The sequence below is a fragment of the Lepisma saccharinum genome, chromosome 13, assembly GCF_977018435.1.
Source record: "Lepisma saccharinum chromosome 13, izLepSacc3.1, whole genome shotgun sequence".
NCBI classification, from domain to species: domain Eukaryota; kingdom Metazoa; phylum Arthropoda; class Insecta; order Zygentoma; family Lepismatidae; genus Lepisma; species Lepisma saccharinum.
The window spans coordinates 5191014-5214062 of NC_139241.1; the positions used below are offsets into that span (position 1 = coordinate 5191014).

Here is a 23049-nt window from a genome sequence, read left to right on the forward strand (position 1 = left end):
TAACCATTTTCGTTTCAAAGGAAAGATGTATGGGATTTTATAAACTCAAGTGTGATGTTGATGTATTCTGTAAATATTAGTTTGAATGTAATCTGAGACACCAGTAAAATACTGCAAGCAGAATGTGAAACAATTTCCCAAATTTTCGTTTCCGTAAATAATTAGATAACATGTAGGAGTTTTCATTTTATTAATCGAATATAGAATTTAAGATAATTACAAAACAAATTTTATTATCACATTACTCACACCTATAGAAATATATATATATTTTGCATAAATACAGATGAAAATGTTGTCTCAAGGCACCTGTATGGACGAATTCCCTAGTGGGCTTTCAAATGCTTTTTCAAGTTTCCACTGTACGAAAATCTATTGCACTGGGGGCATTCGTACTGACGAATCCTTTCGTGATTTCTCAAATGCCTTTTTAATTTCCCACTTGCAGTAAATCTCTAATTGGACTGGGGGCATACGTACGCTCAAATTCCTTCATGGGTTCTCAAATGCCTTTTTAAATTCCCACTTGCCGTAAATCTCTTATTGCACTGGGGGCATTGGTACGGACGAATTCCTTCGTGGGTTCTCAAATGAATTTTTAATCTCCAACTTTCAGTAAATCTCTTATTGCACTGAGGGCATTCGTAGGGACGAACTCCTTCATGGGTTCTCAAATGCCTTTTTAATATCGCACTTGCCATAAATCTCTTATTGCACTGGGGACATTCGTACGGACGAATTCCTTCATGGGTTCTCAAATGAATTTTTAATCTCCCACTTCCAGTAAATCTCTCATTGCACTCGGGGCATTCGTACCGACGAATCCCTTCGTGAGTTCTCAAATGCCTTTTTAATCTCCAACTTTCAGTAAATCTCTTATTGCACTGAGTGCATTCGAACGGACGAACTCCTTCGTGGGTTCTCAAATGCCTTTTTAAATTCCCATTTTCCATAAATCTCTTATTGCACTGGGGACATGCGTACGGACGAGGACGAATTCCTTCGTGGGTTCTCAAATGGTATTTCAAGATACTACTTTGCATAAATCTTTTCTTGCACTGAGGGCATTCGTATGGACGAACTCCCTCGTGTTTTCTTAAATGGTTTTTCAAGTATGCACTTTCAATGAATCTCTTTTTACACTGGGGGCATTCGTATGGATGAATCCCTTTGTGGATTCTCAAATGCCTTTTCAAGATACCATTTTCCATAAATCTCTTATTGCACTGGGGGCATTCGTATGGACGAGGACGAATTCCTTCATGGGTTCTCAAATGCCTTTTTAAACTGTTACTTGCCGTAAATTTCTTATTGCATTGAGAACATTCATATGGACGAAGTCCCTCGTGGCTTCTTAAATGGCTTTTCAAGTTACCTCGTTTAATAAATTTCTTGTTGCACTGAGAACATTCGTAAGGATAAATTCCCTCATGGATTCTCAAATGGCCTTTCAAGATTTTGCTTGCCGTAAATCTCTTATTACACTGAGGGCATTCGAATGGATGAACTCCTTCGTGTTTTCTCATATGTTTTTTTAAACTGTTACTTGCTGTAAATCTCTTATTGCACTGATGGCATTCGTATGGACGAGGTCCCTTGTGAACTCTTAATAAATGATTTTTCAAGGTACTACTTTGCATAAAATTCTTATTGCAGTGGGGGCATTCATACGGATGAGTTCCTTCATGAATTCTCAAATGACTTTTTAAATTGTCATTTTCCATAAATCTCTTATTGCACTGAGAACATTTGTATGGACGAAGTCCTTCGTGAATTCTCAAATTTCTTTTCAAGTTTTTGCCGTAAGCAAAGGTCTTATTGCACTTGAGGCAGTTATATGGACGAATTTCCTCATGATTTCTCAAATTAGTTTTCAAGTTTCGTCCTTGCATAAATTTCTCATTGCACTGAGAGCATCCGTATAGACGAATCCTCTCCTGGATTCTGAAATGTTTTTTACAGGCTTCACGTTTAATAGATGTATTTTTGCGCTGAGGTTTCTCGCGTGGATAATTTCCTCCACAGCTTAACTCTTCTTTCTTCTGTTGGATAACATTTTTTTTGAATTGGTTAAATTGTATGAAAATTAATTCATCATGAGTTTTCATATGGTACTTTAAGTGCACTTTCTTTGTAAATGACTTTCCACAATGAGCACAATTGAAAGGATAAATTCTTTCCTTGACACTAAGTTTAATGTTATACTTTTCTTTGCGATTGATGATATTCTTGTACTTGTGTTTAATTGAAGCAACTGATTTACTCAATAATTTTTCATTGTAACACATTGACATGTTTCCAATACCATGTTGAGTTTGAAGATCTCCACCAACAATTCCATCAGCACATATGATTTCCGACAGATCCTCACAATTTCTGGTCAAATCAGGTAATATTAAATTTATTCCTTCAGCCCTGAAACAAATACATATGGTGAATACATTGCCAAGTAGATGTCATCATTACAACAGAGAGCCAATACACGATTTTATTTACCCTTGAACAAAAGTATGTAATTGTATGTAAATATTTGCATGTAAAAATCACTTACACACAGAACAGAAATATTTTTTTTTTACATTTACTTCTAGTTCATAGCAGATCTCTTCTTGCTGTACCCTTCTACGGCCATTGCGTATACTCTGGGTCATCTATATAATTCGAGATGACCCAGCTGTAAGTAGTTGAGTGGAGTTTGTTTTTTCTGACACATTATTTCAAACGAATCTTCAATTACTGAATCTCTCTACATCCAGCATGTGAAGAGTTCTAACCAACTGCCACTGAATTACTGTGAAGGTATCTTTAGCTTGGTGAATATCCTTATTCGTGAGACGACTAGATTCTTTCAAATCCCCTTTCGCGAAAAAAAAAAAACAACAACTTTAACACACTTATTCAGACATATCTTTCCAGAGAGTTATAACACCATTAAGCCTTGATTCCATGATATGAAAAACTCAATATGCTGACCAAGGCAGAAATTTATTTTATTATAAAACATAAACTAAACGTAACGTTTCAACCTTCTAGCAAAGTCTTCTTCAGACTCTGCACCAAGTACAAATGTAAGAAGCTACAAAACAGGACGATATATATACACAAAAACAACTCCTCTCCAGACTATTAGAAAGTTGTTCTGGAACATTCTAGCAGGTGGCTTTCCCTTGCCAACTGTACTTTCACCTCAAAAAGACAAACATTTCCTTCCATCTGTAATGTGGTTGGACTCTCTATCTCACGCTCTTTTTACTTCATTCTTCTTCCTTCTCCTCTCCTCTTTCTCTCTTGTCCTTTCCACTATTTCTAACAAGTTCCTCCATTCTTTGTTTATCTTCAGTCCCCCATTCCAGTTCATTGTGTCTTCTTCACCTTTCTTCTCTATTTCCTTGGCCTCCTTCCATTTTCTCACTAGTACACTCTTCTCCCTTCCTATCTGCTTAGCCTCATCCCACTCTATGTCATGTCCTGTTTCTCTCGTGTGTTTAAATATTGCATTTCTCTCTTAAGTCGTACATTATTCCTATGTTGTTTCAACCTTTCAGCCTCTTTTTCGTTTCTCCTATGTACACACTCTTGACATTCTTTACATTTCACTTCGTAGATAATCCCTTCCTCTTCTCTATTTTCTTGTTTGCATTCTTCCCTATTCTTAAGATGCTCCCCCCCCATCCTGTAAGTTTTAATGCCCGCTTTCCTAAGCACTTTGCATATCTTTTCTGTGGTCTTCCCCATACTCCTTATTCCAAACCTCCTCTCTTTTTCTTTCTCTTCCAATTCTCCCCTGCCACTTTTCTACCTTCTTCTGCTTATGTTCAGTCTATCCTCCTCATAGCCATTCTTTTCCAGCTGTTTCCATAGCCTATTTATTTTGCCTTCTTTTTCACATTCTTTCGTGCATATTTTCCTGATTCTGTTCTGCATATTCTTTATGAAATTTCTTTTTGTCACCTCACATCACTTCTTTTGTGGCAGAATATCCCTGCTGCACACTTCTTCTGATTCAATTTCTTGTCCTCTCTTCCTTTTCATCAATATATCTAGGTAGTTTATCTTGTCTTCATCTTCTATTTCGAGTTCCAATAATATCCCTCTTTCATCTTCTATTTCTTTGGCAAAAATGTCGAGCTGCCTCTTCGTTCCCTTCTATATGCCAAAACAATCGTCCATATATCTGCAAAACAGAATTATTTTGTCACCTCGTTTTTTTTAACACTTTCTTTTCCCATTCATTCATAACCAATTCAGCCAATGCTGGGCTTAGGCTACAACCTATATTGTCCTTCACCCATTAACATTATTTTATCCCCCGTTATACTGTAACCGGTATTCCAAATGGTTTCCAGCGCCTTCACTACCCTTTCACTATCCCATTCTCCTATAATTTATTGTCCCATTCTCTTTTTAACCATGTCCAAAATGTCTCCCCTCTTGATGCTCGGGAACATACTTTTCACGTCTAAGTTAAACATTGCCGTCTTCATCTCATTCAACTTAAGTCCTTTCATGAGGTTCACTACTTGTTCACTGTTCTTAACTGCTCTGCTTTCTTGCTGTGTTACTAACACTTCAATAACTTTCTTTAATTCCTTTTCCAAGGGTTCCAAAATATTGATTCTGCAGTCCATTACTGGTCTCAACTTTATCTCCTCTTTGTGTATCTTTGGAAAGCCTTTCAAACTTGGTAGTCTTTCTGTCTCCTTTATGCACTTCTTGAATCCTCTCCTCCTACAGTCTTGTATGACCCTTTCTCTTTTAGGTCTTCATACTTCCTCTCGTACCATTTTCTTTCCATCACCACAATTGATCCTCTCTTATCTGCCTGCTCTATCACCACATCACTTCTTGTCTTGATTTTCTTCATTCCTTCCCTTTCTTTTTGACTCAAATTATCTACTTTTCATTGTTTTTCCATTTCTTTCTTCAGTATGGCTGCTGTTCTTCTTCTAATCTTGTCTCTTTCTGGTTCTTATTTTATATGGAGCACTGCTTCTTCAACGTCATATATAACTTCTTCATAATCTACATTTTTCTTTAACTTTGAAACCTCTTCCTAGTTTTAAAAAGCAACCTCTTCTTTTGATAGGTCTACATTCCCTATTACCACAACTTTTCTTCTGGTATCCTCCTCTTCTCTCCATCCCAGTCCCTCTCCATTCTTCTTCTTTATTTTTATTTTCTCTCTAAACTTCTCCTGCCAGCTTTTCATTTCGTAAAATATATATTCTCTCGTAAAAATGGTGAGACCATCTTCAATAGATTCTTCAATTCTTGTCAGGTCCTCCTTTATTATTTTTATCTCCTTTCTTCTTGCCCTTATATCATTCCATACCAGTCCTTTTTCCATTTTCTGAACCAATATCTTCCATCTCCTGGTGTTGCAAACCACTCCCTTCTTACATATTTTTAATCCTTTAGGTGCTGTGCCTATCTCCAAACATTTTCTCAGAAACTTCTCTTGTTCGTGTTTGTCTATTTCTTTCCTCTTCAAGTCCTTCCAGTTGTTCATTTTCCTCACCAGCCTCGGAAAATGTCCAATTATAACACCATTAAGCCTTGTTTCCACGATATGCACGAAATAATGTGAAAAAGAAGGCAAAATAAATAGCCTATGGAATCAGCTGGAAAAGAATGGCTATGAGGAGGAGGGTACACTGGACATAAACAGAAGGAAGAAAAGTGGCAGGGGAGAATTGGAAGAGAAAGAAAAAGAGGAGGTTTGGAATAAGGAGTATGGGGAAGACCACAGAAAAGATATGCAAAGTGCTTAGGAAAGCGGGCATTAAAACTTACAGGAAGGGGGAAGCATCTTAAGAATAGGGTGATTTGTTGTTTTAAGTCCACTTTATGCACAGTAAGGCTAACCGGGACTGGACCTACAGTTTAAAGTGGGATCCAAACCACTTGTGCCTCCACCGGGTATCGAACCCGGGACCCCTTGATTACAAGGCGACGACACTACCACTGCGCCATCGGGGAGGCCCACTTAAGAATAGGGAAGAATGCAAACAAGAAAAAAAAGAAGAGGAAGGGATTATCTACGAAGTGAAATGTAAAGAATGTCAAGAGTGTGTACATAGGAGAAACGAAAAAGAGGCTGAAAGACAGGTTGAAACAACATAGGAATTGATGTACAACTAAAGAGAGAGAGAAATGCGATATTTAAACACACGAGAGAAACAGGACATGACATAAGAGTGGGATGAGGCTAAGCAGATAGGAAGGGAGAAGAGAATACTGGTGAGAAAATGGAACGAGGCCAAGGAAATAGAGAAGTGAAGAAGACAATGAACTGGAATGGTGAAAGTACAGTTGACAAGGGAAAGCCACCTGCTAGAATGTTCCACAACAACTTTTTATTAGTCTGGAGGGGAGTTATTTTTGTGTATACATATCATCCTGTTTTGTACCTTGTTACGTTTGTACTTGGTGCAGAGTCTGAAGAAGACCTTGCTAGAAGGTTTAAACGTTACGTTTAGTTTGTTTTATAATAAAATAAATTTCTGCCATGGTCAGCATATTGAGTTTTCCAGAGAGATTCAACTGTAGATCGTCACCTGACCAACACACTTCCTTTTCAAATTATTTGGTGTTTGGTCGGATTATGCTCTAACCCCCGACCCCAAAATCCCTCTCATTTCCACAATATGCTTTTTTCCCCAGGAGCGTGAACTACATGTGTAAGATATGGGGAAATGTGAATAACATGAATACTTGTGGTTCACCAAGTAATCAGATAACACATTTCTGCAATATGAATTTTCAAATTTTTAATGTCAGGAAGCACATATTTTCGAGATCAAATGAATTTCGATAATTAAATTTCAAAGTCATATGGGGTGAGACCATTTCTAAAGAAATTCCAAATCGTAGAGGAGAAGTAAAACTATATGTGAATAACAGATGTGGAAAGGAAAGGGAAAACAGAAATCAAGAAACTAGCTACTGAACATTGATATTGTTTTCATGAAACTCTTATTGGGGAGTTCACAAATACAAATTTACACAATGAGAAATTTAACACTTTGGCTGCCACAAATCTCCTAATAATGAAGATGTCATGATATGAAATTGATGATGGAACACTCACAAACAACAACATGTTCCCAGGCTGGGATTCGACCTTGGCATCTCTGACGACATTAAATATGAATTTCATAAAGTTGCTTGCTTGACAACTACCTTCCCAATGGACATTTCCACTAAATACACTAAAGTCTACAGGGTGTATCAGAAGTCCCTTACCACCCCTTGTAAAATCCGCAGTGATGTATTTTTATGGAATTTGATATGGGCGATACATAACAGGCCTAGGGGGACACGTTTTTGGAGTATGTCACGTGGACGGCGACCATCTTGAATTCAACTTTTTTATTTCAAATGATAGGTGGGTCATGTGATACATGACCATAGCCTACAATTTCTTCAGGATGTCAAATCATGAAATCAGATTTCATGTAACTTCATTTAGTGAAAAGTTATTGGCAACTGAAAGTGATGTTTACCTGTTACAGAATGTGCTCCACATGTTGTCCGTGTTGGGCAATGCACGTGTGCAGATGATTCTCCCAATGTCTGTGGACACCGAGCAAGGTATCTGGTGAAATTTTCTCAAAGGCAGCCATGATACATTGTCCCAGATGAGGAAGATCACGAATTTTCACACCATATACCATAGCCTTAACGTAGCCCCAAAGGTAGAAAGAAGTCCATTGGCGTTAGGTCTGGTGATCGGGGAGGCCATTCAACGGGTCCACGTCGACCAATCCATGCCCCCAGGAAATTGTTCATCCAGGTACTGAGGCAGGTACTCCTCGATGTTGTAGACCAATCAGCATCTTCAGAGCTCTGTCTAAGGCCCTAAAGCATCTTATTAGTAGTCGAACTCGTGACTTCCTAGCACGAAATAAACCTAGTAGAACACTTTCAATCTGGGTTCCGTAGCAACCACAGCTTATGTACGGCTCTCGTCAACGTAACCGATGACATAAGGATAGCTATGGACAATATACAACTTACAATCCTTGTTCTTCTCAACTTTACTAAAGATTTCAAAACAAATGACCACTAAATTCTACTCGCGAAACTATGATCCCTATTCAGATTTTCAAACTCTATGGTTAACTGGGTCCCTTCTTATATGCAAGGACGTGCATATCGAAGATCATCCTGGAAAATCATCCCCTGTGACGTCCCTCAAGGTACTGGACCCCCTCCAGTTTACCCTATATATAAACGACCTCCTGTTGGTAACACATCTATGCTGATGACTTTGAATTACATTTTTCGGTAAGAATTTACAATACCGGACCCTTCCGTAATTTCTATCCTACTCCTTATACTCACGAAATACGTATTCCCGATGAATTATCTGAGGTTAACATCTGGGGGTGACATGTAGAAATTCTTCATTAATGTGTAGAAGTTGTAAAATAAGCTTCTCAATTTTTGCAATCATTCTCCGTATACCATGTTTGTTGATATGAACAATTGACGTTCACAATCAGTTACGCTCTCTACAGCGTTGCGCCACTGTTGCTTTCATACTTGGAGAGCATGGATCGTGTAAAAATGGCGGAAGAGAACAGTAAAAAAGTTGTTGATGTTGTACAGATCATTAGGTGGAGTATGGAGGAGGATGGACGTGGGCTAATTAACAAGCTTATGGATTACATGTGTCCACGCCAGCACATTCTAAACTTGAGCAAGGACAGTGCGTTTATTGATAAGTACTAATGGAAGTGCAAGAAAACTGTAGTTTACAGAAAGAAAAAACCGCAGCGATGTAATTATTCGGTGTCCTTTAAAAAGGAACTTTCTTAGCTACGTCTAAGTTATCCCTGTTACAGGTGTGTATTTTCGTGAGACTTTGGGTATGAAATGTGCTTTAAATATGATTTGTGATGAAGTTGCAATTTCGTACAAGACTGGTGTTGACTGGGCTTTCTTCTGTCGTGAGGTTCTAGAACATTTATTTTACAAAAAGTTGTCGAGATTGACGAATCAAAGTTTGGGAAAAGGAAGTACCATCGCGGTCACCGTGTTGAGGGACAATGCATTTTCGGAGGTATTGAGAGAGGAACCAGACGGTGCTTTCTTGTACCGGTCGAGAAAAGGAAAGCCGAAACTTTAATATCTATCATAAAGGAATGGATTCTGCCGGGGACGACGATTATTTCAGACTGTTGGAAAGCATATGATCGATCACCTTTAGGAGAAGGGTTACCAGCATCTTAAAGTAAACCATAGTGTCATCTTCATGGATGAGGAGACTGGTGCTCACACAAACAGCATCGAGTCGACATGGAGGCAGGCTAGAGACTAAATTCTAGTGGAACAAAAAAATTATTTTCTCTGGATACCTTGCAAAATATATGTTCTCAAGAGGTGCCTTCAGTTAGGATCAGACCGTACCTTAGAATTTTTTTGGCTAGCCGGTAAGCTCTACGATCCCACACAGAAATGCTGCGAGGATAACTAAGAAGAAGACGATAGTGACAATCACAAGGGAGAAGAGGATGTGGCATGTGGACTGCTTTGATTAGAGGTAAGTTTGGCAACAATGCATCCAGCATTCAATTGCAGGTTACGAAAATGGCAACTTCGGTGAGGAAATTTTGCCATTGTAGTGCTACGAAACTAACATTTCTTATCGGTCCGTGATCGCAATGGCCCACAAACTATTTACGGATAGCCCGACAAACCATTCTCGGTAAGGTTAGGCAAACACAGTTAAAATTTAGGGTCGTAGAACCATGCACGGGTAGCCCCACAAACCATTCACAGATAGCACCAAACCATTCATGGTAAGGTTAGGTTAGGCAAGCATAGTTAAAATTTGAGGTCGTAGTAATATCAGGAACCTATTAATTTTGTTCTAAAACGTAAAATATTGCAATAAACATTGTTTTCATGGAGAAATCCAGGGTTTCTGTTCCGATCACGGACCACTCAATTTCGCTTATTTTGCAATTTCTACACGTGACCCCCAAATTTTAACTTCAAATTCGTGATTAGGAGGCCTTAATTAGTGAGTATGCAAAATATTACAAAAATCGGGGAGGGGTCCGGTATTGTAAATTCGCTTCCATTTTTCTTTCCCTCCTTGCGAAATATTGTATGCAATCAAATGTGTAAACAACGACCTGAACAAAATTAACGAGTGGTCGGTAGATCACGGCTTGCATGTCACCCCTACAAAAAAACAGTGCAAGCCCGTAGGTTCCCCAAAAGTCTGAATTAAATCTCCCTAAGTTCACGGTCAAAATCTGGGAATTACGTTCAATCATCATCATACCTGGAGAAAACATGTAAACTCCATGTGTAAAACAGCTTTTGGTGCACTACAGTCTCTCTACTGGCTTAAAAACTTCCTCCCCGAATGTATAAAAATCAAGCTTGTCCAATCTCTTGTTTTCCCTATAATTGATTACTTTGACACTGATTATTTGAACGTTAATTACAAGCAAGCTAAACGCCTGCAGTGAATCCAGAACACCTATATTCGCTTCATTTTTGACATAAAATATTTCCAACTTTGATGCAATGTTATGCGAAGGTCGAGTGGCTGAAATTAAGTGACAAAAAAAATTTACCACAACCTTGTCCTACTGTAGAAAACGCTACAAATAAATGAACCAAAATATCCCTCCAGGCAGTTTTAACATCTTTCTGACTTTCATTGCTGCAACACCAGATCATGTGAAAAATCTGTTATCCATTCCTCTCCACAGATCTAAAACTTCTACACCATTTCATTTACCATTACCTCTTCTGGACATTGGAACAGACTGGCCCCGAAATTCAAGCATCTTTATCAATTGTAATATTAAAAGGATATTTAAGATCATACATGTTGAACAATTGCACCTAGATTGAATTGCCAGAAAATAATGTTTAAGATTTTTAGCTCAAGAAATTTGCTTTCTCTGTAGGTATTTGTGTGTGAGTGCATGTGTGTCCATGTAGAAACTGTATTGCTTTTATTTTTAATTTGACTCTTCAGTCATATTTTTCATTGTATTAATTAAAAATAATGGTCACTGTAATTAATGGTAAAAGTCCTCGCATGCAAACTGTATTACTTTCACTCTTTTATTACTTTATTTCTCATTTATCTCTTTCATTCTTTAATTGTATATAATTATTTGTAAAGAAAATCAATGACCACTGTAATTAAACGTTCAGCGGAGGAGAAGGCATTAATGCCTTAACTTTGCCATGTAAACAAAGTTGCAAATAAATAAATAAATAGCCACAGAAATTTTCCACGTTTTTGTGTGTTGATTTTTAGGCAAAAAATTGGCTTCCTAATTTTTGAGCCGAGCGTTGCACACAATTCACACCTGCACCATGTGACATGGTTTGGCTTGTCTGCTTGGTATTTGGCCATGTCTGTGTTTCGTAAGGCTGCATTTGCTATTAGGCCGCATGTCTGTGTTTGCTATGAGATTGTGTTGCAAATGGAAAATATACATAATTACTAGAATAGGAAGTGGTAGTTACCACAAAGATAATGTTCTGTCAGAGCTTTACCACGGTTTTCTCCGTAGAGTTAACATTACAGAGAAATTATCCTGTTGCATTGTGTTGAAACTACAGGTTTCCATGTTGTGGGTTACAACAGCAGTCCAAAGTTAATACTTGGTGCATTTTACCATTATGTACAAATACAAGTACCAGATACCAAAATAAGATATTTCTTAATGTGCTCATGAATGAAAAGAGACAACTTGCTTGGGTGTAATTTGCATGTTGAGGCCATATGAATGATAAACTATGAGGACAAAGAACTTGATCTGTGAAATGTATGTCAAAGTACAAGTTACTAAAACACTGTCTTATAAGCCAACAATGTCATGTATGAACATGGGTGTCTCCATAAATTTTTGTATAATGGAGGAGATAAGACTTATATTAAAAACTTAAGCAGTGAAAATAATGGTTATGATGGTTAATGTTCATCAATGAGTGTTATAAGCTAATAAAAATAAACCAGTTTTATTCCATTATCATTATTACTTACTTCCTTGGGGAGGTTGTTCTATATGGTTCACAACATGAACTATGCAGCACAACTCTTATTTATTTATTTTACAATTCAAAACAGTTAGTGACTTGAAATGAATAATTATTATATTTTATTTATTTTACATGCTTTTTTCAAGAAAATAATTTAAGTTAGGGACAAAGTTTGATCATAAAATTAATATTGTACACTATTCCAAATGTTACCTGACCACCCTGAAAGATTTCAAAGTCCAAAAATCGCTAATATAGCAAAATAGCTCTTGAGAACCATCAGAGTAGCCAACTATACAGAAGGTTACTCTACTAGGCGAGAAAACATGTGATGAACAATTTACATTGTTGTTCATAACATGAAGTCAGAAACTACATTCACTCAACATATTAATAGGGAACAAAATGGAAAACGAAAGTATGAGGAATAATGTAAGAGAATACTAGTGATTCGGCATGTTCAATTTGGAGTCAGAGAAACTGTTGTGAGGTTGGAAACACTGCACTCGCTCATAGCCCACCTGGAGGAAATAGCTGTCAAGTTTGAACACAAAAGGCATAACTATGAATAGTTTATGCAAGTAAAATATTACAACACCTTGCAAAGTACTGTGCAATAATCGAAAATTAATAGTTCTGCCAAATTGCAGCGAAAATGTGTTCGTCGCATAGAAAAGTGGTAGTTTTCACAATCCTAAACATGTTTCAAGGCATTTGCTGCTACAAGCGATATTGTAGAGTATTGGTAAAGTACTCACGTCAGAGATATTTCTTATCCTAGGAACTAAGGGTTACGGGTTCAAATCCTGAACTCTCCAAAGAAAAAATATTTTTCTTTTTATTTGTTTTTGTAACTATGGCATTCAGATATATTGAGTATGAAGTTTAGTAAGTCGAATAATTTTGTTTCAGAATGTTCGAAAAAATTAATTCGGTGTGGAATTGGACGATGGTTGTCAGCAGCTCAATGTATTTGTTTCTTTTCTTTCTGGCAGTAAGGTATACAATTCAGAGATGATATTTATTTCAAAGCACCAACTTTCCACTCAAGCTAGACATGCTTCATGCGAAAAGTCTGCAATTATTTTCAAACTAATTTACACAACATATCCTTGATTATACTTACCATTCAATCTAAGTATTTATTTTTATTATTCTTTGAAAAGCAATAAGGACATTAATCAATATGGATCGAAAAATACCTAAATTATTGTTGTATTCCAACAGAAAGTATTTGGTCAAACAATGAATATGCTGACTAGGGCTCGGAAGTTGAAGAAGAATCATCTTTTCTGAGCCTTCAAAACAATGCTAAACCTGATATCAGTCTGTTTTTCTTCAGCTAGAAGCAGAAAACATTATTTTTTGCATTTCTCGGTCCCTTTTTGGCTTTTAGATCATTTTCAGTATTTCTTGTTACATTTTCTTAATTTTAAAGCTTATCTTTTTCCTTCATCATTGTTTCGTGAATTTTAAATGCATTTGCTAGCATAAATTATAGATTTAAATTTCCTGACATGGTCCTATTAGTAAGTTCGCCATTAAACGAATATATGGTCAATGGAGAAGCACAAGTATTATTTTCAAGTGAAATATTTGGCAATGCATGAAATACTTAATTGTGGTAAATTTATTTTTCTACAGCAAACTTGAAATACTTTGTGTGAACCCTACTTTGAGATTCCCTTGCTAACCTCTTCCATCGCTTTAATCTGTGCTTTAAAATAAAATTAGTCACAATATTAAGAAAGATATAATCTTATGTATGCCAAACACAAATGTATTTTCAGTTGCTGGTTGTCTACTGTATCGTGGACGATACATTCTCAAAGCAGGTGAATGATTTATATAAAAAAAAGGTTGCAGTGCGTCCTATGTAACCTTGAAGTTAAAATCAAGAAAACTAAATTAACACTTACCTGCTTTTATCACTTTGCTTCAGTTGTTAGTAGTTTAAACCACCAAAGAGTGGGTTTTATTGAATTATTCAATGAATCTCTTTTAATTTATTTAAAAAGCAAGCTTTCATTTTCAGCGCAAAAAGTATTTTATAATTGTAAGGTAATTCTACAGGTCATCCACTTCCGAGCCCTAGGAATGACTAAGCTATGCTTCCTATCTGGTTTCTGCACCTGTCATGTGGTATCAGATTGTCTGCTTCAATTAATAATAATAATAATAATTTTTATTGTAGAAACATGTGAGAACATCACATGTATTACAATCGTCAGAAATATACATATAAAGTATCTATAGATCTTACAAAAAAACATCCAAAAAGCATTTTAGAAACGTAACACCACTTACATAAATTTAGTTGTTAACATTATTGTTTTACAATCATAACTATTTTACCTAATACAATTAATTTCAAAGAATTCTTCTACCCTATATATACAGTTATCGGTTAATATTTTTTGTACTTTTCTTTTGAATTCTAAAAAGGGCAGTTGCCTTAAAGACAGAGGGAGAGCATTGTGAAACTTAACTGACATGTAGTAGAAGGTTTTTTGTGTCTTTTTGTAATTACATCTAAACAATCCTAAACAATCCCTATTTCTGGTTTGATAGCCATGTGAACACCCTAACTCCTCATAAATGTGAATGTTCTCTTTTATATAGAGTAGGCATTGGAATACAAAGATAGCAGGAGCTGTCATAATACCTAGTCTAACAAAACTTAAACTTACAGTGGCCACGGCTTGGAAGACCACACATTAATCTTACACATATTTTTTGCATTTTTAATAACCTTTTTATTGAAGGCTGATGACCCCAAAGTAAGGTACCATAGCTTAAGTGACTGTGTATCTGTGCATAATAAACAGTTTTTAGAACCTTCAAGCTTACACACAATCTTAACCTATGCATTAAATAAACCCCTTTGCTAACCCTGGATTCAACTCTACTGATATGATCCTCCCATTCCAAATGATGATCTATTAAGAATCCCAAAAAGGTGACAGAATTCTTTTCATGCCCTGTATTATGATTACTCCTATTATATGTAAGTTCCAAGTTTTGGATCTTATCAGTGTTTATACAAAGCAAGTTAGCAGTACACCAGTCCTGTACAATATCGGAAGTAGATTTTAATGAGGACCTTAAAAGATTATTAGAATCAGAGTTCAAACAGATATTGATATCATCAGCAAATAGGTAACTACTGATAACTGTCAGGAATTTAAGGTTGTTGAATGTAAATTGTTCATCACATGTTTTCTCACCTAGTAAACTTCTGTATAGTTGGCTACTCTCTGCTGGTTCTCAAGAGCTATGTTGCTTAATTAGCGATTTTTGGACTTAGAAATCAGTCAGGGCAGCCAGGTAACTTTTGGAGAAGTGCACAACCTCTCTTACAGAAAATTTAATTTTTGGAATTTTCAAGACCGTATAACAGTTTGCTGTTTGGATTAAATGGTAGAATACGATTCCTGCATTTTACATTCAACTTTTGATATCTATCACATTGTTACTTTGGTTATTTTGTTGGAATCATGGGTATCTGGAGGGTTCAAACGGGTCCATTGACCCACTCCCCTGGAAATTGGGATTATTTTTTTTCAAGTTACAGAAAAGGAAAAGCACACAAAAGGCATGTAGTGGATTATGAATCTACATGAAAAATGGTGGCCACAGTGAAGTTTGCGATTCCAAAGTTAAATAATAGCAAATACCAGACTTTGAAGTACAAGGTAGAACTACTATTAATAAAGGAAGCTTTATGGGATGTTGCGACTAGTGAGAAATCTGCTGAACCAGATAGAGAATGGTTAAGAAGGATGGAAAAGCTAAACAAGGATTGGGCTATAACTAGTAGATAATCAACTGATGAACGTGTGTCGACTGGAATCAGCTAAAAGTTGATGGGAAACTACGAAACAATATCATGAAAAATCTTCGCTGACCAACAAAATGCTTCCACTGAAGAAACTGTGTGCAATGCAACTGGATGAAGAAGGTGATACATATCACCTTCATGCTGAATCTTGTGGATCAACTTACTGGTTTAGGTGCAATTTTTGTGGAACATTTTTGGATGTAATGTTGCTGTGCAGTTTATCCGACACCTACCAGACTTTGGTTACAGCACTTGGAACTCGACGCGAAGAAGATTCAACACTTGAACTTGTTAAAGGTAAGCTAATAGACAAATATAAACAAAGAAAAGGAATGCAAGGTACTTGCAGTTATAAACTGGAAGTGGCATTAAAAAGGATTTCTTCAAAGAACAAAGGTGTGTATTACTTTTGTCAATTACCAGGTCATTTTAAACGAAATTGTGGCAAGTACAAGGCATATCATACAAATGCTCATAAAGAAGTTATGTGAAGAATGTTCAAGAGGGTGATGAAGATGAAAAAAGTTTGTGATCATGTATGTTTTAAAGCAAGTGAAAGAAATCTAAATTCACAAAATTGGTGTGTATATTCTGGTGCTAAATGTCATGTGATAAGTAATAAATAATATTTCAGTGTTACTGATTCAAATTTAAGAGGCAAAGTTTGAGATTCAAATTTAAGAGGCAAAGTTTGATTGAAATTTAAATGGTAAAGTTCATTTAGCAGATGGAAACAAATTGCATGCAGAAAGTTTAGATGGCACTCTGAAATGTACAAATTCTGAACATAATGAAGAGATTATTGTTAAATCTGTATTGTATTTATCGGAATTATATTGTAATTTGTTGACTGTTCTGCATAAGTTTGTAGAAAAAGGATTGAATGTTGAATTTAGCAATAATAAGTGTGTTATTGGTGAACGTATAAAGGTTATTGCTGTAACAAATCAAGAAAGTAATTGACACAAACTACGAGGACGTATCAAAAAGTTTTGAGACTAGTTCTGTAACATGCCAACAGATGGCAGCGCAATGCTGCACGAACAGGCACAGGGAGCACCAACCTTCATACGTCAGTGTGCCAAGAGACATCGTCCTGTGTACATCGTGAGCTGTGCAGCTGGTGCTCATCTGACCATGTGCGTTATCACGTCTGCGATTTCATAATGGACAGCAAGTTAGAACAAAGAAAACGTGAAATTCTGTGTGAATCTGGGCAGATCCGCCACAGAGACATGCGTGCTTCAAGAGTGGAAGAACATCACTGGAAGATGGCACGCTGACGGAGTTCTTGGCAGACTTGGATGCGGTGTTCCTTCTGCTCCTGGGTCTGCAGCCTGGGGACGAACTTGGCAGCAACACAGCACATGTTCAAATCACATGTGAGGATTGCCTGCACTGTTCCGCATGACACACCAACAATGGCAGCAATGTTGTGGATTGTTCTCCGATGATCCTCATGCACAAGTTGCTGAATGGTTACGACATTTTCGGATGTTGTGCTCGTTGAAGGTCGTCCTGATCTCTCGTCGTATTCCAGTGATGTTCTTCCACTCTTGAAGCGTGCGTGCCACTCAAAACACCTCGCACGACTCATTGCAGCATCGCCATACACTTGCCGAATCATGTCAAGTGTCTCTGTGGCGGATTTGCCTAGTTTCACACAGAATTCCACGTTCGGTCGTTGTTCTAACTTGCTGTCCATGATGAAATCGCAGACGTGGTATTGCATGTGGTCAGAAGAGCACCAGCTGCACAGCTCACGATGTACACAGGACGATGTCTCTTGGCACACTGACATATGAAGGTTGGTGCTCCCTGTGCCTGTGCGTGCAGCTTTGCGCTGCCATCTGTTGGCATGTTACAGAACTAGTCTCGAAACTTTTTGATACCACCTCGTATGTATTAATGCTGTATTTCAACAAGCTTTACAAACAGTTTACATGGTGAATGTATACATGATTGACACAGGAGGTTAGGGCATGGAAATCCTGCAGACATTTAAAAAACGAATGAACAGAAAGAGGTTCAGGATATGCATTTATTGAAATGTAAAATATGACAACATACATGTGTGAGTGTGTTAAGGGTAAAATGTCATGTAAGAGTTTTCCAAAGATGACTACAGTAGATCTTCAGAAATATTAGAATTTGTTTATTCCAATGTATGTGGCTCAATGCAAACAGAAACTCCAAGTGGAAATAACTAAATATGTATTAACTTAAATGAATGTCTACAGTAGGTTTGCAGTAGTATATTTACTGGAAAAAAAATACGAAGTTGAACAAAAGATACAGGATTCTGTGAAATTTGTAACCACAAAATTTCATAAAAGATCATACAAATAGAGGTGGAATATATGACATCAAAGTTGCAGGAATATTTTAAGCAAGATGGGGTTGTACAAGAATCTACTGTTCCGTTTACACCTTAGAAAAAGGGTGTAGCTGGAAGACAAATATGGCCAGATGTATGGTCATTGATTGATTGAACATGAAATTGAACAGAATACTGAAATGAAGTGGAAGTAGAACTGTCAAATCCAGATGCTGTAGTGAAACTTGAAGAGAAAATGAAACCGATATCAGAAACAATAAGGAGATTGGAACATACTACAAAAGGGAAGTTACCAGCAAGGTATGGACAAAAGGCTGTTATTGATCATAAAGAAGATTGTATTACTAGATGTGAATGAGAACCAATATCAAATGCAGAAGCAGTTATGACACCTGACCAAGAAAAATGGAAGGGTGCCATGGAAAAAGAAATGAACTCACTGCATGAAAATTATATTTGGGATCTAGTTCAACCACCAGTAGGAAAGAACATAATAGGAAGCAAAAGGAAGATTCTGAAAGAAAATTTTCACATTGTAAAGCTAGGTTAGTTTAGAGATAATTATGATCAGATATTTGCACCTGTAGCAAAACAAACAACAACACTGAGAGTACTATTTACCTTTGCAGGAGAAAGAAAGATAAAGAAGTTAAACACCTTGAAATAAAAACAGCATTTTTGTGTGGGAACTACAAGAAGAAGTGTGTGTTAAAACGAAATGGCTATGAACAACCAACAAAAGAACAACTAGTTTGCAAATTAAAGAAATCTGTTTATGGTTTGATACAAGCTGCTAGATCATGGAACCATAAACCAAATGTGACATTTGAGTCAATTGGTTTGAATAAAGAGGAAATGCGGATCATTGTTTACACACAAAATAAATAAATATGACATTGTTGTATGTATTTGTTTATGTTGATGTATTGATTGCAAGTGAAAATGAATCTTCAATTGCTGATATTGAGAAAATATTATCCCAAACATTTCAAGCTAAGAATTTAGGGGTACTGAAGCATTATTTGGGATTACAAATTGAAAAGGATGAAGACTGAGTATTTCTTATTCATCAAGCCAAATACATGAGAAAATATTGAAAAGGTTCAAATTGGAAGATGCAAGAATATTGAGAGTTCGAATGGACACTGGATATTTGAAAAATGTTAATATATCAGACCTACAACCAAATAATGAGATCTATCGTAAAGCACCAGGTTCACTATTATACATATGTGTGAATTCAAGATCAGATATAGTGGCAAGCATATCATTATTCAGTCAAAAGGTTACACAACCATCACAGCTAGACTGGACTGAAGTAACAGGAGTTCTATGATATCTAAAAGGAACTAAATCATACAAATTAAAACTTGGATGCAAAGAAGACGGAGAAGATAGTAAATTCATTTGGTATGCAGATAACAGATTGGGCAAATGACTTACATGATAGGAAATCAAATAGTGGTTATATATTTAAACACAAAGATATGAGGGTGGTTTGAAAAGTTCTCGGAATCACCACCAGATGTCAGTGCTAGGACAACGAGGTTCCCGCATAGTAATAGGCCATCCTTTATTAATAAACACGTGGCGTGTCAGTGTTCTGGGTAGAGATCTGTGGTGCGGAAGTCACTTTGTAGTTGTTCCCGTGCAGTGCTTTGTGAAGATGGAAAAATCGAGATTCGAGCGGTGATTAAGTACTTCGTAAAGAAAGGTATGAAAGCAAAGAAAATTCATGCCGATTTTCTGAACACACTGGGGGACTCAGCTCCTTCATATTCAACTGTTGCAAAGTGGACAAACGAGTTTAAATTTGGTCGGGACAGCTTAGAAGCTGATCCACGTAGTGGTCGCCCAAAATGTGCTACTACCCCAGAAATTATTGAAAAAGTGCATAAATTGGTCACGGAGGATCGCCGACTGAAAGTGCGTGAAATTGCTGAAGCTATAGGAATGTCATCCGAACGGGTGTATCACATTTTAACAGTTGAATTGGATATGAGAAAATTATCTGCAAGATGGGTGCCGCGACTTTTAACACAAGACCATAAACGCATCAGAGTGGACATTTCCGAACAATGTTTGACTCGTTTTAAGAGAAACCAAACTGATTTTTTGCGCCAGTTTGTGACGACAGATGAAACGTGGGTCCACTACTATACCCCAGAGACAAAACAACAGTCAAAGCAGTGGAAACATGTTGATTCACCACCACCAAAGAAAGCAAAGGCAATACGGTCGGCCGGAAAGGTAATGGCGTCAGTGTTTTGGGATGCGAAAGGGATTCTGTTGATCGATTATCTTCCCACTGGTCGAACAATTACGGGACAATACTACGCTAATCTCCTCCACCAACAAAATAAGATACGGGAAAAGAGGCCAGGTTTGGCAAGAAAGAAAATCATCTTGCATCAGGACAATGCGCGCCCTCACACAAGTGTCGTTGCCATGGCAAAAATTCATGAACTTGGTTACGAATTGTTGCCACATCCGACTTATTCGCCTGATTTATCTCCCTCAGACTTCCATCTTTTCCCCAAACTCAAAAGTTTCCTTGGTGGATGGAGATTCTATTCAAACGAAGAACTAATAGCCGAAGTTGACACGTATTTCACAGACGTGGAGGAATCTAATTTTCGAGATGGGATTAAGGCATTGGAACATCGCTGGACCAAGTGCATTAGTGTACAGGGAGATTACATTGAAAAATAAAAAAAAATCACTGTTGTAAGTCGTTTCTTTCTATTCCATTCAGAGAACTTTTCAAACCACCCTCGTAGTATAAAAAAGTTGGGGAAGTCATATTGTTAAGAGATGAAACACTATTATGTGTAATGTTTGTTAGTGGTCTGGGACCATACAGTTTTTGTACCTATCAATATTCTATGTATCTCGTTACTTCCTATACAGTGTGTACAGGGGATATGCATAGTATGTAATCCTTTTGTTTAGTTCTACATGTGTGCTAATTAAAGACTTCTTGTTGGAAGTTGGACTTTCATTGGATTATTTATCCAAATTGACTAACAACAAAATCTTCTTATTTTTCTTGTTAACAACAGAAAAAGAGTTCATTTAGTTAATATTCAAACAGAATAACCAAAGTAGAAAGTGTGTTAGATCATAAAGAAAATCAATGGAAAATACTGGAATATATCCTTATTATACCATTTAATCAAAGAAATAAATAGTTGGTTGATTGAGTTGATGTTTTAAGTCCACTTTATGCACAGTAAGGCTAATCAGGACTGGACCTACAGTTTAAAGTGGGATCCGAACCTCCTCAATTTCCACCATGTCAGAAAAGTTAGTGGTTGTTACTGGTAGTAATCAAGTTGAAAATTTATGTCAATCTTCTTCAGTGCTGCCTACTGTCATGAGTGTGACACTGATTATGTAAATATACTATGTAGTTTATAAAACCTTTGAAGTTGTCAAGATGTTGGTAAAAAGAGATTGTGTTTTGTCTTACATAAATGGAGTTCGTTATAGATTATTGAGTGACAATTTGACGTCAAATAAACATGTTGGATTATGCAGTGCTTATTTTTTATAATCTATTCGACACCTTGATTGAGATCTGCGTGTGTTTGAATACACAACAGATGTATTAAATGGCGACTAGGAAAATATTAAATATGGTCGTACAGAATTAGGTGAGTTTTGTCTATGATTAATTGGATTTAATCGTTGCTGTAGGCATCATGTCGTACATGCCAGGATTTGACAAATATGATCCAGATGAAGGATCCATAAACTCTTATTTCGAAAGATATGATAATTACTGCCGGGTGTTCAACATATCTGAGGAAAGCAAAGTTCCTCGATTCATATCTGTAGTTGGCACCAAACCTTATGAAGTTTTACGCGAGTTATTCTCTCCAATACCACCAGAGAAGAAATCGTTCAATAAATCTCTGATAGGCTCATTCCTTATTACAATCCAAGTAGTAATTTTATATTTCAATGTCTAAAGTTAAGAAATTGTACAAAATTGGATTTGTAGAAGGTTGAAGATTTTACAAGAAGGCTCCAAAAGATAGGTGAAGTATGTGGGTATGGTGAGCTTCTACCTATTGCATTGCTCGACACGTTTGTGAGCGATTTAAAGTCTAATATTATTACAAAGAAAATAATAGCAGGAAACATCATGGAATTACAGAAAGCTTTTGAGTTGGCTAGACAAATGGAAAAGCTCGAGAGTGATATGAAGGATTATTACGTGAAGTGAACTTACAAGGCACAATGAATGTTAAGTGCAAGGGCACCGACAGAAGATTTCATGAAGCGAATAATGTTTCATGTAAAAATAAGAATGATTCTAGATTTAGCAATCAGCAAAGTAATCTTCATGGACAAGGTAATAATTCAAAAACATATGAATCTAAGACCAAAGTGCAAGGGCATTATGAAGGAAGTCACTGTTAATTCTGTGAAATGCAAGGCCATAATTATTTAAAATGTTTTAAAAGGATTAACACTGAATGTAGAAAGTCCAAAAATTATGAACACAATACCAGATTTGTTGCTCATACAACTGATTTAGAATCCGCACCTAAATCTAACTAATCACAGACACAGCTACCAGTCAAGATTTATTTATTGCCACTATTTTTATGCATTCTAATGATGCACAAGGCAACGTTAATAGTAAAGTTGATAAAGAAGAAATCGTGGATCAGATATCCAGCCTTCAATCATCACATGATTCTGAAAACTGTATAAAAGTGTGTACAAGGGAACTAGATTCCAACATTAAACAGCACGCATATTTGGTAGGAATTAGTATAAATGGTCATGAAACAAAGTTTGAGACTGACACGGGATCCTACGCATCTGTAGCTAGTAA

At 36.7% G+C, this 23049-nt stretch overlaps 1 protein-coding gene across 2 annotated transcripts in view; it reads right to left on the reverse strand.

Annotated features, from left to right (window-relative positions):
* Positions 1–250: 250 nt before the first annotated feature.
* Positions 251–23049, reverse strand: part of LOC145997156 (uncharacterized) — a 33759-nt gene continuing 10960 nt past the window's right edge. For both annotated transcript variants that reach the window (XM_083133824.1, XM_083133823.1), the window contains one exon: positions 251–2415. In XM_083133824.1, the coding sequence (XP_082989950.1) occupies positions 483–2415 (1933 nt within the window). In that variant the 3' untranslated portion in view covers positions 251–482. The remainder of the gene's footprint in view (positions 2416–23049) is intronic.